Raw genomic sequence first — 14869 nt, 5'->3', positions numbered from 1 at the left:
TTTCTACCAACAATGCGAAGCTGTCCCTCGCCCTTCCCGAATAGACTCCTCTGAGACTCGGGACACTGTGTGCACCACCGGGAAGCCTGGTCCAGTGTGCGTGGAAATGGTCAGCCCAGGCCCTGGAGTAGTCATCGTGCGATTCCAGGAGACAGAGGCCCCGAAACCGTCTGCCTGCTCGGGGGAAATGTGCGGCTACAGTTTGTCCCAGTGCATGTCCTTTGCTGGTCAGGAGACGAGCGAGGAAGAGCTCTCTGTCCACCGGTCCGCCTGTCCTTTCCTCACGCTCTCCTCTCCGTCCTCCTCTCTGACTTTGGCTTCCGGTGCTCTTTCTCTGACCCCTCTGGCCACACGGCCTCTGGAACCTAAAGGCTTCAGGAAGAAAGATGCAGATGAGTCTCGGAGCAGCTCCTTTCCCAGGAAATCAAAGTCATCTCCCCCTCTGGGACCGGCAGCCAGTCCGGTGATCCTCGAAAAGGTGCCAGGTTGAGTGCCCACACAAACACACCCTCACACAGTCTCACAGACACACAGTGTGTTTGCCATGGGGGACAGAGGGACGCATGCCTTTTCCTGGAGCCAAGAGCATACAGCAAAGGGGACCCAGATGCCCCTCTATGAAGAGGAAGTCTGCAACATCCCTGTGGAGAGGACGGCAGAGGGATGTTGTCCACCATCCATCCCCAGGTGGATGCTGTCTGCCCGTTTGGTGACCTCAGTGCCCACTCTTTGGAAGGCCCGGCGGCAAGGAGTTGAGGACGGCTCCCAGGCGACAGGCAGCACAAACGCCTCCACCACCAGCAACGGACTGTCTTCCGTTGCATTCTGCCAACTGCAAGAATGCCCAGGGCAGGGGTTCCCGACTCGTCTGGACTGCAGAGGAGAATGCATCCTCCCTAGCCTTCCCCTCTCTGGGTCCGCCGGGTCAGACCGTGAGTGGAACATCAAGCCGGGCCATCACAACCCCAGAGCTGGCCGACAAATGTAGTGAGAGATGTCCAAGTGTGGTTTCGAGCCTGCAAAGTAGGCTTGGGGCCGTGGGTCCGGTGCCAATGGAAGCCTGGCTCCAGGCATCACCGACAAGAAGGGGCTCCTCACACAGCCCCCCTCCCCCCGTCTCAGGTGGGAGAAGCGTGCACATATCTACAGGTACAGTGCCCGACTGGGTCTCCACACGTTTCCACCAGAGTGGATTTCATATGCGCACCCATGGTCTTTGGACCCTAGTTTTTATCTGTTCGCCCTTCATGTGGATGCTGTCCATGTCCACTCCCAGTCCCAGGTGACATTTGTGCAATGACAGACTTCTGGCATTGCCCTTGTCGGGGCGGGAAGGTGAGAGGTCTCCAGTACAGAAGAATACACAATTGGCCCCAGAACAACATACACACACACACACACACACACACACACAACAAGAGGTGTGCGGCCCAGGAAGGAGACTGAAACCCCTAGCTATTGCCCACACCTGAAACCATCTGTGCAATCAGCACGGATGGGTGGTGTGCCTAACACCCGCCTGACAACTCCAGCCCCTCCCTCCTTGCCTTGGGCCCTGTGCATCTGGGCATCGAGAGGGGAGACAGATTCCTGAAGAAACACAAATGCACACGAGGCCTGTGTGTCCGGAGGGACATGGCTACCCTCGGCCTCTTGCCCCTTTCTCCATAATCCGCAGAGCTGGAAATCCCGCAGTCCCTCTCCTTTTCTGACTGGGGCCTACACACGCACATATACACACGTGTGCACATGCAAACGCTTGGACACACAACATACACGCATATAGTCTCGACACACAGGTATGTGCCACTGGCCGCTCACACTCATAATCACATGTGCCTGGAAACACACAGAGACAGGCACCACAGACACAAGCCCATGGAAACACACACACAGGACACTCACCCACACACCCGGGCTTGACCCAGCAGATAGAAGATGGCCGCACACACGCACAGACACAAACCCATGCAGACAGGCACCACTCTCTCTCTCACACACACATGTGCAGAAATACACAATCTGCAACCCGCAGGAATGCATGTTGGCTGCACATGTCCACTCCCACACACACCTGTGCATGGACACACACTGAGATCACATAAGACACAAACACACGTGTCCTGCTCACAGGCATGCACACTTGCCCGTGCAAACACACCCGGCTGCACTCGCAAGCACATGCGCAACACTCACAAACGGTATCTAGCTCAGCCATACATGCTTGGCCCGGCACTAGCACACACACCCCCCTCCACCCAAAAAGTCACACACACACACGCACAGCAAATACACACGGTCTTAGGCACACATGCATTCACAATTGGCCCTCACACAGACACATTTACACACTCCTGCACTCAGGATACGCACAAGTAACAGAAACACACGTTTTGTGTCGCAGAGGAATGCACACTGAGCCGCTCCAACACACACATATGCACGTGCTCACGCACACGCACACACTCACGTGACACAAAGTCTCTGGTTCACAGGCATGTGCAGTGAGCTTCCCAATACACACACACACTTTTGCACATGTAACCCCATACCCACAACATACACGAACGGTCTCCAGTACAGAAGAATACACAATTGGCCCCAGAACAACATACACACACACACACAGACACGCACACACACAGACACACACACACACAGACACACACACACGGTCCATACAGCACACAGACACTCAAGAAACACACAGAATCTTCAGCACACAGGCATACACCTCTGATCGTGCACCCTCAAACACGCACACCCACACATGAGCTCATGCTAACACACATACATGCAAATCACACACACCCATACGTTTTTTCGGGACACATGTGTGCTCACATGACCTCGCAAACACACACACACGTGCTAATGCAATACACACACACCAAACACGCACACAATCTCCAACACAGAGGCATGAACAGGTGGCTACAGATGTGCGCACACACACACACACACACACACACACAGGGCCTGCAAACACAGAGACACACACAGACACCCAACGGCCTGCAAACACAGAGAAACACACAGACACCCTCGCGCATGCAAGCACACATACACTCAACACTCACTTGAAAGGTCTCTGGCACATGTCCATACATACCTAGCACCGCAGAAAGTCACACACCGAGGTGTGCCTGAAAACACACATACACACCATACACCCATGGCCTTGCCCAGACAGCCAGACAGGTTTCTGCTCCAATGCACACACACATTCACGTGCACTGGGAATCAAAGACAACAAATACATAGTCCCCGCATACAAGCATGCACACTTGGCCACACAAACAGGAAAAGACACTCAGGAAACACACACCCAACACATTTGATCTCTAGTACACAGGCATGCACAATTGCCAGGAACACACACGGCCGTGCACATGACACACACACACACCTAACACCGGGAAGCACACACTGTAACCGGCACACAGGCACTCACACATCGCCACACACATACACACATACACACGCATGCAAACACACACACAAATGAAATAGGACCACACATGGTGTCTCCACACAGGTATGTGCAAATGGTCACCCCTACACACACCCATCCATGTGCAAACACACACTCAGGCAACACCCACCAACTCACAAGTTCTGTGGCACTCAAGCATGCACACTTGGACACACACATCAACACATACGTCGGCATGCAAACACACACACACAACACATAAACACTCAGGGTCCCTCCGCACTGGTACGCACACAGGGCCTCACAAACACACATACCCGGGCACCTGCAAACACACCAAACAAATTATAGATTTGTTAATATTGGGTAAATATCTTCCTCTGTAGCTTTATGTTGCTTCCACTCTCATTTTTACTCATTTACACTGGATTTCGTTAAATGTCTTGGACACTGCATGTTTTATTTCCTCATTTAGGCATCTAAACAAACAGTAGGCACTCTATTCCTTGTCCTATTTTGTTTGCTTAATTGTATTCCTCACGCAGATTTCAATGTAAGCATTAGTTTAATAGCATTTTAAAATCAATTTATCCATTATTCATTATTAAACATTGTGCTCTCATTTTTACTAATTGTTAATATAAAAGTTATCTTTAAAACATTTTGAGAGCTATCATAAAGCTTAAATTATTACAGTAGTGCCTTTCACAGAATAGTGAAAGAGGGAAGGAAAAACAAACAGTGGGGTTGCTGTGGAAATACAGGAAAAGATGACTTATTGAGTTTCATCTGCTGGAAGACATTAGTTTTTTTTAAGTTTTTATTTAAATTCTAGTTATTTAACATAGAGTGTAATATTGGTTTCAGGAAGTGATTCATCCCTTACATATAACACCCAGTGTTGATCACAAGTCCCTTCTTAATATTCATCACCCTTTTAGCTCATCCTCAGCCCACCTCCCCTCCAACAACCCTAGTTTGTTCTCTATAGTTTAACTACTATGTTTGCCTCCCTCTCTTTTTTCCCTTCCCCTGTGTTCATCTGTTTTGTTTCTTAATTCCACATATGACTGACTTATTTTGCTTAGCATAATACCCTCGAGTTCCATTTATATCATTGCAAACGGCAAGATTCATTATTTTTGATGGCAGATAATATTCCATTGTATGTATACCACATCTTCCCTGTCCATTCATTACTCAGGGGACATTAGGGCTCTTTCCATAGTTAGGCTTTTGAATTTAATGCTGCTATAAACATTGGGGTGGATGTGCCTCTGTTAATTGGTATTTTTATGTCTTTCGGATAAGTACCTAGAGGTGCAATTGCTAAGTCATAAGGTAGCTCTATTTTTAACCTTTTAAGGAAACTCCGTACTGTTTTCCAGAGTGGCTGTACCAGTTTGCATTCCCACAAAGAGTGTAAGAGGGTTCCCCTTTCTCTGCATCATCACCAACACCTGTTTCTTGTGTTAGCCATTCTGAGAGGTGTAAGGTGATATCTCAGTGTAGTTTTCATTTGTATTTCCCTGATGATGAGGTTCTTTTCATGTGTCTGTTGGCCGTCTGGATGTCTTCTTTGGAAAAATATCTGTTCATGTCTTCTGCCCATTTCTTAACTGGATTTCTTATTTTCTGGGTGTTGAGTTTGATCATTTCTTTATAGATTTTGGATACTAACCCTTTATCAGATATGTCATTTGTAAATATCCTCTCCCATTCCATTGGTTACCTTTTTGGCTTGTTGATTGTTTCCTTCATTGTGCAGAAACTTTGTATCTTGATGAAGACCCAAAAGTTCATTTTGGTTTTGTTTCCCTTGCCCCCAGAAATGTGTCTAGTAAGAAGGTGATATGACCAAGTTTCAAGAGGTTGCTGCTTGTGTTCTTCTCTAGAGTACTAAGGAGGGCAGGTATGATGAGCACTTGGCGTTATAGGCATCTAAGGAATCATTGAACACTACATCAGAAACTAATGAGTACTATATGTTGGCTAACTGAACATAATAAAAAAGTAAATTTAAAAAAAGAAATTGATCCCATTTACAATTACACCAAAAAACATAAGATACCCATGAATAAACCTAATCAAAGAGGAAAAAGATCTGTACTCTGCAAAAGTTGAACACTCCTGAAAAAAATTGAAAGGGACACCAATAAATGGAAAAATGTTCCATGCTCATGGATAGGAATAAAAACCATTATTAAAAGGCCCATAGTTCCCAAAGCAACATACACATTTAATGCAGTCCCTATCAAAATACCACCAGCACTCTTCACAGAGCTAGAACAAACTAACCTAAAATTTGTATGGAACCAGAAAAGGCTCCCAAGTAGCCAAAGCGATCTTGAAAAAGAAAAGCAAAGCTGGCGGCATCACAATTCCGTACTTCAAGCTCTATTACAAAGCTGTCACCAAGACAGTACGCTATTGGCACAAAAACAGACACATAGATCAATGGAACAGGATAGAGAGCCCAGAAATGGACCCTCACCTCTGTTGTCAACGATTCTTCGACAAAACAGGAAAGAATATTCAATGGAAAAAAGACAGTCTCTTCACTAAAGGGTGTTGGGGAATTGGGCAGCCACATGCAGAAGAATGAAACTGGACCATTTCCTTATACCATACACAAAAACAGACTCAAAATGGAATAAAGACTTAAATGGAAGACATTAGATTTTGCCTTTGCCCTCTTTTCTCTGTTTTTAATTGGTGTTTTGAACAAGGACATGGTAGAGATAAAGCATTTTTTAGGCATTGTCAGAATGGAATTCAAATAATAAAATTGCTGACCAGAAAGATAGAAAGAACTCAGATAAATTCATGAAGCTGACTTCACAGGTATCTCACGACTCCTATCATATGAAATATATATTTATTCTTATATAATTGATTTATATTTTCTGTCCAGTCCAGCAGAAACTAACCTTAACTAATATATTCCTCCACTGAATTAAAAAACTTAGGCAGGCCAAGGCTTCTTGTCCTCAGATTTATGTGTTCAACTTATGGCACACTCCATATGAGAGTAGGTAAATATTATTGAATTGTTGCTCTTTGCCCAATATTGTCATCAGAGAGAAGTGTTTGTAGCTCTTGAGTTAATTTTCTACGATTGTAGTTTCTATCATTTTCATACTGATTTGTAAGTTATTTTAAACTATCATTGTTTAGTATTTCATCAACTTCTGTGTTAGATCATGTGGAACTAATTCTTTTAATTAGTATGTATATGTGGCAGGTACGTAAAGCTACATGGTAAAGCCAGAGAGATTATATTCTTTACAAAGTGTGGGAATGGGGTATTTCATTTTCTCACTCCAAAAATGAAAGTCAATATTGAACTAAATAAAAGTTTGTTTCAATATTTAAGTTACATTTAACTTGAGTAAATATGGGAAACATTTCTTGTTGGGTGAACATAATAGAAGAAGGCACTTATCTCATAAGTAGGTATTACGATGTCAGACATTCTATATGCTATAATTTCAATCCCAACCCTGGCAACTACTCGACTAGAACCCTATCTTGCATTCACATCCACTTGAGCCAACATGAGATCTCCACTTTGCTTCTATCAGTTTTGGGGACTGTTTTTTCACTGCTGTGGTGGTAAGTTACAGATAATTGGGATTTTTTTCTCCTCTGTTTGTGTTATTACTGGGGAAATATTTTTTATTTTCCTTAACTTTTTAAAATATCTTCTGTTTTTCTCCTTGATGTTTATTTCATTTCTTACTTCTTATCATGTTTGTCTTTCATCTAGTCTTACATTTTGCCACTTTTATTTATGTTTCTCATTCTTCTCTATATTCTCTTATTTCACATCTTCAACAAATGAAAGTTAGGATGACAAATATCAATAATCATTCAGCAAGATGTTGTTTATCATGTTATATTTACCTCCTCTCCTCCCTATCTGGCCTTTTAGTACCCAATTCTCAAAAGCAGTGGTTAAGCTCATTGACCCCAACGGTTGCCCCATTGACAGCATCCAGCAACATCCCATGGCTAGTGTCCCTGGCTGAAAACTGCCAGGGCATTATTCTGAGTCAGTGGTGGATCCTCTCCACAGCCAGCTGTCTGAATAAACTGTAAGTACATCTAGAATCGCGATAAAGGGATCATAGTTACATATATACTTTATATTTGTTTTGTCAAAATTAATTTTATTTGCATTGGTTAGTGACGCATTCAAGGGACTTTGTTGTTGGAAAATAACATATTAAAAATGAAGCTTGGAGTTCTAAAAGTCAAATTCTATTGCAATGTAGAGCATCATTTTACAGGGATGTTAAGAGAAATTTGTTGGATTACATTAACATTTCAGGTTAAATGAAGCTAATGAAATGTTTTTCTCAGTCTAATTTCATTATGCTCTTCTGTACTTTTCTATTCCTTTAGGAAACATTTGGACTCTGACATTTCAGCAGTCATTGACCAAGAAGATATCTTACTTGGCCATACAATATGCCTGCACCCCAGTTTTGGTCCACAAGTTGGAATGGATCCAGTCAAAGGAGACATAGGAGTCATCCTGCTACAGTACCCTATCAGGGTGGGGGGAATACCACTTTATCACACTTATAACATCTTCTGGAAGAGCTGTTATAACTGCCAGTACAGACACTGCAGGGTATACCAATATCAGAGTAAGCTCAAGTGTCATGTTCTGTCATATCATAAATGTAGCTCATATAATGATATAGAAAAAACAAAGCAAAACAGTGCAAAAATAGGATGTTAAAAAATCTTGTAAATAATTAAGGCCATATTACTCCACTTCACATGGAGGAAAGAAGGAAAAGTGACAATATCATGGGTTATAATATTCTGTGTTCTATTAAGAGGGATTTAGGAACAGCTAAAAAATACAAGAAAGTATGAAATAAGTATGTATGAGATTAGATGGAAGGAAAGGAGAAGTCAGAGTTATCTCAGTAATTTTTTGTGATTGAAAGATTGAAAGTTGTACCAACCTAGTAGTAAATCATAGGAATATAATAACCCATATCTCATAGTCCTTTCTATCTCTATTCCCTCAGACCACAATAACTTTGGAACCAGTATCAAAAAGCTGTCAGTTAAGCTGCTGGACCTCTCATTCTGCCACCATCAATATATCCACCTAACTAAAAGTAACAACTTATGCATCTGGAGTCAGCCACAAGGAGACTGCTGGGTACTTACTGTATAAGGGCAGAGTTACCATTGGGGGGAGATGTAAAAATATATGTCAAATGTAAAATGGATACAAGTTCATTTATGCAAGATGAATAAGTGCTGGAGATCTGCTGAACAACCTAGTGTATATAGTTAACAATCTTACACTGTACACTTAAAAATTTAAGAGCGTTCGATAACATGTTGACTCTTCCTCCCTTAATAAAAAAGAAAGTTTCTTTACTTTCACATGCAATCCACAGGTGTAATGTTTATGTGATTATATAATCATACATACATTATGTCAAAAAATATTCAAAGATATATTTATTCTTAAGGTCACAAATAAAGCAGGAATATTTTCATCAATGAAATTTCAGAATTAGAAAATTTGCTAAAATATATTCGAGGCAATGGGAAGAACAGGTTATCCTTGGATTGGTTTGTTAGAATACAAATGGAAGTCAGTTTTACAAATACAAACTGAGTACTTAAAAGTCTTCAGTTATGAGGTGTAATTATTATCTCACCATCCTGAAGCTACAAAAATATTGTAACTGAGTTAGAGATGAGGAGTACCTGCTACCAATATATATTTTAAAAGAGTATCATGACTTTTTTCCCAACGCTCAACCTAGAAGATATGTAGTAATATTTGTGTTATATACTACATGTAGTAATACTTAGTTTGTAACAGATAAAATTTAAGAAGTCACAAATGGCTACAAAGAAATTTAAGGCAAAAAAAGTGAGAGGCAAAAATAAAAATGTTTGAAATTTACAAATAAGGAAGATGTTAAAATTTGTAGTGGAAAAGGGATATGGGTGATATCAAATTCTTCTTAATAAACATATTGCCAAAACTTTGTCAAGCCCAAAAGACCAAAGCGTTGAAACCAATATTTGAGAAATTTGAAATTAAGAAAGACAAGGTAACCACCGCGTGGTAGATTACAAATTGATAGGGTACATAGAGGAAATAGGCCTGGTCCCAGTTCTTAGAAAATCCTGATTTTCTGGGCCCGGTCACCAGAGTTTATGTTTTGATAGGAGAGAGTAGTGCAGTAATTTAGTAAAAATATAATTTTGTTAATGTTCTTATAGAAATCTTTATTGTGAACAGTGGAGATAACAATTATATCTACATTTGGATAGAAGAAGGGCATACTTAAAATTTTGAGAGGAAAGTAGCTCTTCATAATAGAAATAAGATGTGCAAATGTAATGACCATTCAATGCATAGAAAATATTTGAGTGGTAAAATTTGTAAGGGGCACATGATGCTAAGAAAAATATTTAAAAAAAGAGAAAAGAAAATTGCTTTGGACCAATTATGAAGTAATGGTGCCTGGACTCAGTTGTAGAAGTCCTTGGAGTCACAGAAAGATTTTAATGCAAAAAAAAAAAAAATGTATTTTAGAAGAATCAAATATTTCCTGTTCTGGAAGGTGGAATGAAAGATGGCTTTTAAAATTAAATTCAAGAGGCCAGATTTATTTAGAAATCTAACCAACAAAGTCTATTAAAGTACCTTTGTACTCTTCACATTTATTCCCACAAAATGGTCTGGCATGAACTGCAAAAACAATAAGGAATCATTCATTCATCAAATATTGATTGCCTAAACATGATTTGGTGCTATACTAAGATGCAGCAGTTTAAAAAAAACATATAATTATCCTTATCCACATGAAGCTTACTCAAAAGCTAACAATTGTTTCCCAAGAAAATAATGAAGATGGGCTGTTAAAATAGGAGAAATGCAGAAGATCTTTAAAAATGTTCTATTTGACCAAAAACTTACAGCCCTTGAGAAATCAACCCAAGTAAATCCCATGAGGGAAGCCAATTCCAGGCAAAGGATACTACTGTGGAAAAATTTCCGTGAAGAATGAAACAAATATGATGGTAGCAAAATGAACAAAGGAAAAATGTTGAGCTGAGATCAGAAACTAATTAACAACACCTTTGGATTTTACTCTGAGTATCATCCTGCCTGCCAGGAGGAACAAAGCATGGAATAAGTTTGGGTATGAGAGAATAGCAGAAATGACGATGGTTTGAAAATAAATGAGGACAACTTGAACCAGAGTAATGACGTGGAGTGATAAGGATAAACACAGTCATTACATATGATTGTGTAAGTTTGCCCTGCCTAGAAATACTCAGCAAAGGGAATAAGTGATATCCAAATAAAGAATGTTGAATATGTAATTGCTATTTAGAACGTGGGAGTTTTCTCTAAATATCCTTTGTAATTTAGTTTTTCTCCTTTAAATGGAGTTACAATTATGTGTGTGTAAGTTATTCTGGAGCTTTATGAAGTATGTACCAGGTAACATTTATTATTTTTCACCATGTCATATGGATATATGCAGAAAAATATATAAATCTTATCTATTTCAATGTATTTATTGATAATATGTATATAATATACAGATATTATTTATGACAAAAGTGTAGCCATACATTTTATAATTTATATATTATATATTTACATATAACTTATGTTACATATATTTAATATATTCTTACGATTTATGTTTGTCTGCCCGTTTGTCCCACATAAATACGGCTTATCTTTTTTCCTCATTCAGGTACAGCAGGGTAGTCCTGTTCTCTGCCTCTGTGGCAACCACTGGGAACTGGTAGGCCTGGTCAGTGAATCCTCAATGGCCTGTTATGACCCTGTTCTTGTCATCAAGACAGCCCCATATTTATCTTGGGTGAAATGGCTTATCAAGACATCTCAGAAGCCACTGGATCCTATTTTTTCCCTACCCTGCAATTTTACTCCTGGGGTAGAACATCGTCCACAAGACAGGCTTAGCCTGAGCAGGGGTACTGCCATTTTGACCTCCCACAGACTCTCTGTACAGTCACGGAAGAGAAGATTAGGCACTTTCCCACTGAACAGACAGCACCGGAATCCTCCTCCAGTATTTTTTCGTTTAAATAATAGAGACTCTTTTCCTGGCAGTAGACAGTTACACCTTCAAGCTAGTCAGCTCTCCTCAACTAGCAAATTCCCAATGATACAATCTTGGACGTCTCTTGTTACCAAACAGCGGGATCCTTCTGATATTTCTGAGCCCTGGAATACCCCAATAGCTGGTACTTCTGAAACTTTGGTTCTTTCTGGACCCCCAAAGACTCCAACACCTGATAAATCTATACCCTGGGGCCTTCCTCAGAAAGATACAATGAAATATCAATACCAAACGATGACCAATTCAGTAAACCCCTGGGTTAATCCTTTAGCTGGTATCATTGGGCTTCATACTCTACCATTAGTTAGTTCTGCTATATCCTGGGTTTTGTTTTCAAGTGGCATAGATGGATCCCACCTTCTTTCTGGGGTTAATACCGTACAGTTTCAAGTTCAGTCTAGTAAGGTTCCTTTCCATGGTCAACTTCTAGCTAGACCCTGGCTAGAAATTACCCCTGACATTGGACCTTGGACACATTCTGTACCTGATAAAACTGGAACAGTGATGCAGATACAATCAAGTGAAGAGAATATTGGAAGCCAAATACACCATGTAGTCGATAGAGTTCACACTGCTTTTAAACCAGTAACTTATAACTTGAATGCATGGGTTCCTTTAACAGTTAATAAAAATGAATTCTGGACTCATTCCACGCTAAATGCAGATGGATCTCAGTATCCTACATTAACTCTTACGTTGGAACCCTGGTTTCAGTCAGTCTTAAATTTAGATGGATCCCAAGAACTTACAGAAAAGACTAATGAATACTGGATTCTTCCTGAATCTAAGTCAGCTCAACTGTGGACTTCTTCAGCACTTAATATGCCTTTCACTTGGATACCATCTGCAAGCAACACTATTAAGTCTTGGGCACAATATAATACCAGTCTGAGCAAAGCCTCAAGTCAAATGGAGAGAATAAGTCCATGGAGTAAACGTGAATCTTTTATGGTCAAACCCCAGATTCAAACTGCAGATACAACCTGGTTTTTGGCACATATTATTACAAATGTAATTAAGCCTTTTTTTCAGTCTAAAGCTGATACAACCAGGCCCTGGAGTAAACCTGAAGCTGCCATAACCCAAACCTGGACCCAGCCAGAAACCCAGGCAAGAAAACCACTGACTCAGCTGAAAGCAGAAATCAGACCATGGTTACAGATTAAAACTGAAAGAATCAGACGCTGGATTCAGCCTAAGTTTCAAATAGTCAGACCTAGAGCCCAGACTGAAAATGGTAAAGACAAACATTGGACCCAGTCAGAAGCACATATAATTAGATCCGTGACACACACTGAAATTGAAACCTTCAGACTTGGGAACAAGCCTAAAGCTGGTACAGCCAGATCCTGGTTTTGGACTCAGTCTAATCAAATGAGAGCAAGGTCTCAGCCAGACTTGCAAACACTCTACCCTTGGACTCAGCCTGAGGTTGACATAGTGAGACCATGGACTCAGTCAAAAGCTAGTAGCATCCAACCATGGATGAAGCCTGAAGCATTGACATTCAGAATCTGGAGGCAGTTTAAAGTTAATACAATTACACCCTGGACAGGGCCTGAAGCTGATATAGCTAGACTTTGGTTGCAAATACAAACCAATACATTCAGAACATGGAACCAACTTGAATCTCAGACAACCATTTCCTGGTCTGAGCTTGAAGCTGATAGAGTCAGACCCTGGTTGTATACTCAAATGCATACATTCAAACCTTGGATTGAGACAGAATTTCAAACAGCCCATTCCTGGACCCAACCTGAAGGTGATATACCCAGGCTTAGGACTAAATCTGAGGCTGACAATGTCAGACATTGGTTCCAGACTCAAGTGGAGACACCCACAATGTGGACAGAGCCAGTATCCCAAGTAGCCCACCACTGGATACAGTCCAAAACAGAAATAGTTAGGCCCTGGAACCAACCTGTGGCAGACAAGCTAAGAGCCTGGATACAACATGACATTTACACTGTAAGGCCCTGGGATGAGCTTGAAGGTGATAAGGTTAGATTCTGGACACAATCTGAATCTGACATAAGACGTTGGATTCAGCCAGATGTGGGTATAATCAATCCCAGGGCACGAAATGAAGCTGATACATCAACACCATGGGCATGGGGACAGGCTGAGACTCCAGAAGTTAATCCCTGGGCACAGTCTGAAACCGAAGCAGTTATACTCTCAAAACAGGGAGAAGCTTCAGCAATTAATCACCGGACAGATATTTTAGCTGATACTGTCACAACATGGGCAAAGACTGAATTTCCAGGACAAAGGCTCTTGATGTATCCTTTGTCTCGTATAGTCACACAGTGGACTCAGCCTGAACTGCCAGTGGCAAATCTCTGGACACAACCTGAAAATGTTACAGTCACACCTTGGATCCAGGATGAATCTCTTGCAGTAAATACCTGGACACAGACTGAAAATAACACAGTCATACCATGGACTCAGAATGAATCCCCAGAAGAAAATACCTGGACAGAGGCTGTTTCTGAAACAGCCATACCATGGACCATGGGATTTTTTCCAACCATGAAGCCCTGGATAGAGACTAAATTTGATAAAGTCACACCAGGCACCAAATCTCAATTTTCAGAAGTAAAACTTTGGACACAACAGTTGCCCAAAACATTGGACACTGAAACTGGTACCGTCAAAAGGTGGACTCAGTCTGAATCTCCACCCTTAATTCCCAGGATAGAAGCTATAGCTTCCATAGTCCCATTATGGACCCAGGCTGAATCTCTAGCTGTAAATCAGTGGACACAACCTATAGCTTATAGAGTCACAGAATGGACACAGACTAAATCTCCATCAGTAAATACTTGGACTCAGGTTCAATTTCTGGCAGTAAATCCACGGACACAGTCTGAATCAGAGTACAAATCTCCAGCCCTAAAACAGTCAGTTGAGCATGAGGCTAGTATAGTCATATTGTGGACTCAGACTGAATCTCCAGAAGTAAATCCTTGGATAGAGCCTGTAGCTTCCTTAGTCATGCCATGGACACAAGCTGAATATCCAGCAGTAAGTTCATTGACACAGGCTGTAGCTGATACAATTATCCTGTGGCCTCAGGCCGAATCCCAAGCATTAAATCCCTGGACAAAGTCTGTAGCAGATACAGTCACAGTGTGGGCCCTGGATGAATCTTCAAGAGCAAAACCTTGGACACAGATATTAACTTCATCAGATATATTTTGGACCCAAGCCAAAACAGTAATTCCTTGGTCTACTTTTGAAATATTCCCACAATTCACCCTTATTCAATCTGTAG

General features: G+C 41.3%; 1 protein-coding gene across 1 annotated transcript; it reads left to right on the top strand.

Annotated features, from left to right (window-relative positions):
- Nucleotides 1–6993: 6993 nt before the first annotated feature.
- On the top strand, nucleotides 6994–14293 carry LOC148161543 (uncharacterized). The gene is made up of 7 exons (XM_088020799.1): nucleotides 6994–7051; nucleotides 7371–7533; nucleotides 7844–8091; nucleotides 8485–8621; nucleotides 11200–13060; nucleotides 13124–14167; nucleotides 14289–14293. The coding sequence occupies exons 1-7, from the start codon at nucleotides 6994–6996 to the stop codon at nucleotides 14291–14293; spliced, it is 3516 nt and encodes a 1171-aa protein (XP_087876925.1).
- The last annotated feature ends 576 nt before the right edge of the window (nucleotides 14294–14869 follow it).

The sequence above is a fragment of the Eumetopias jubatus genome, unplaced genomic scaffold (genome assembly GCF_037043125.1).
Source record: "Eumetopias jubatus isolate StellerSeaLion01/CBP00866 unplaced genomic scaffold, mEumJub1_p1.0 scaffold_172, whole genome shotgun sequence".
NCBI lineage: Eukaryota > Metazoa > Chordata > Mammalia > Carnivora > Otariidae > Eumetopias > Eumetopias jubatus.
The sequence above is the reverse complement of the archived record's forward strand: the minus strand, read 5'-3'. Positions and strand labels throughout refer to the sequence as shown.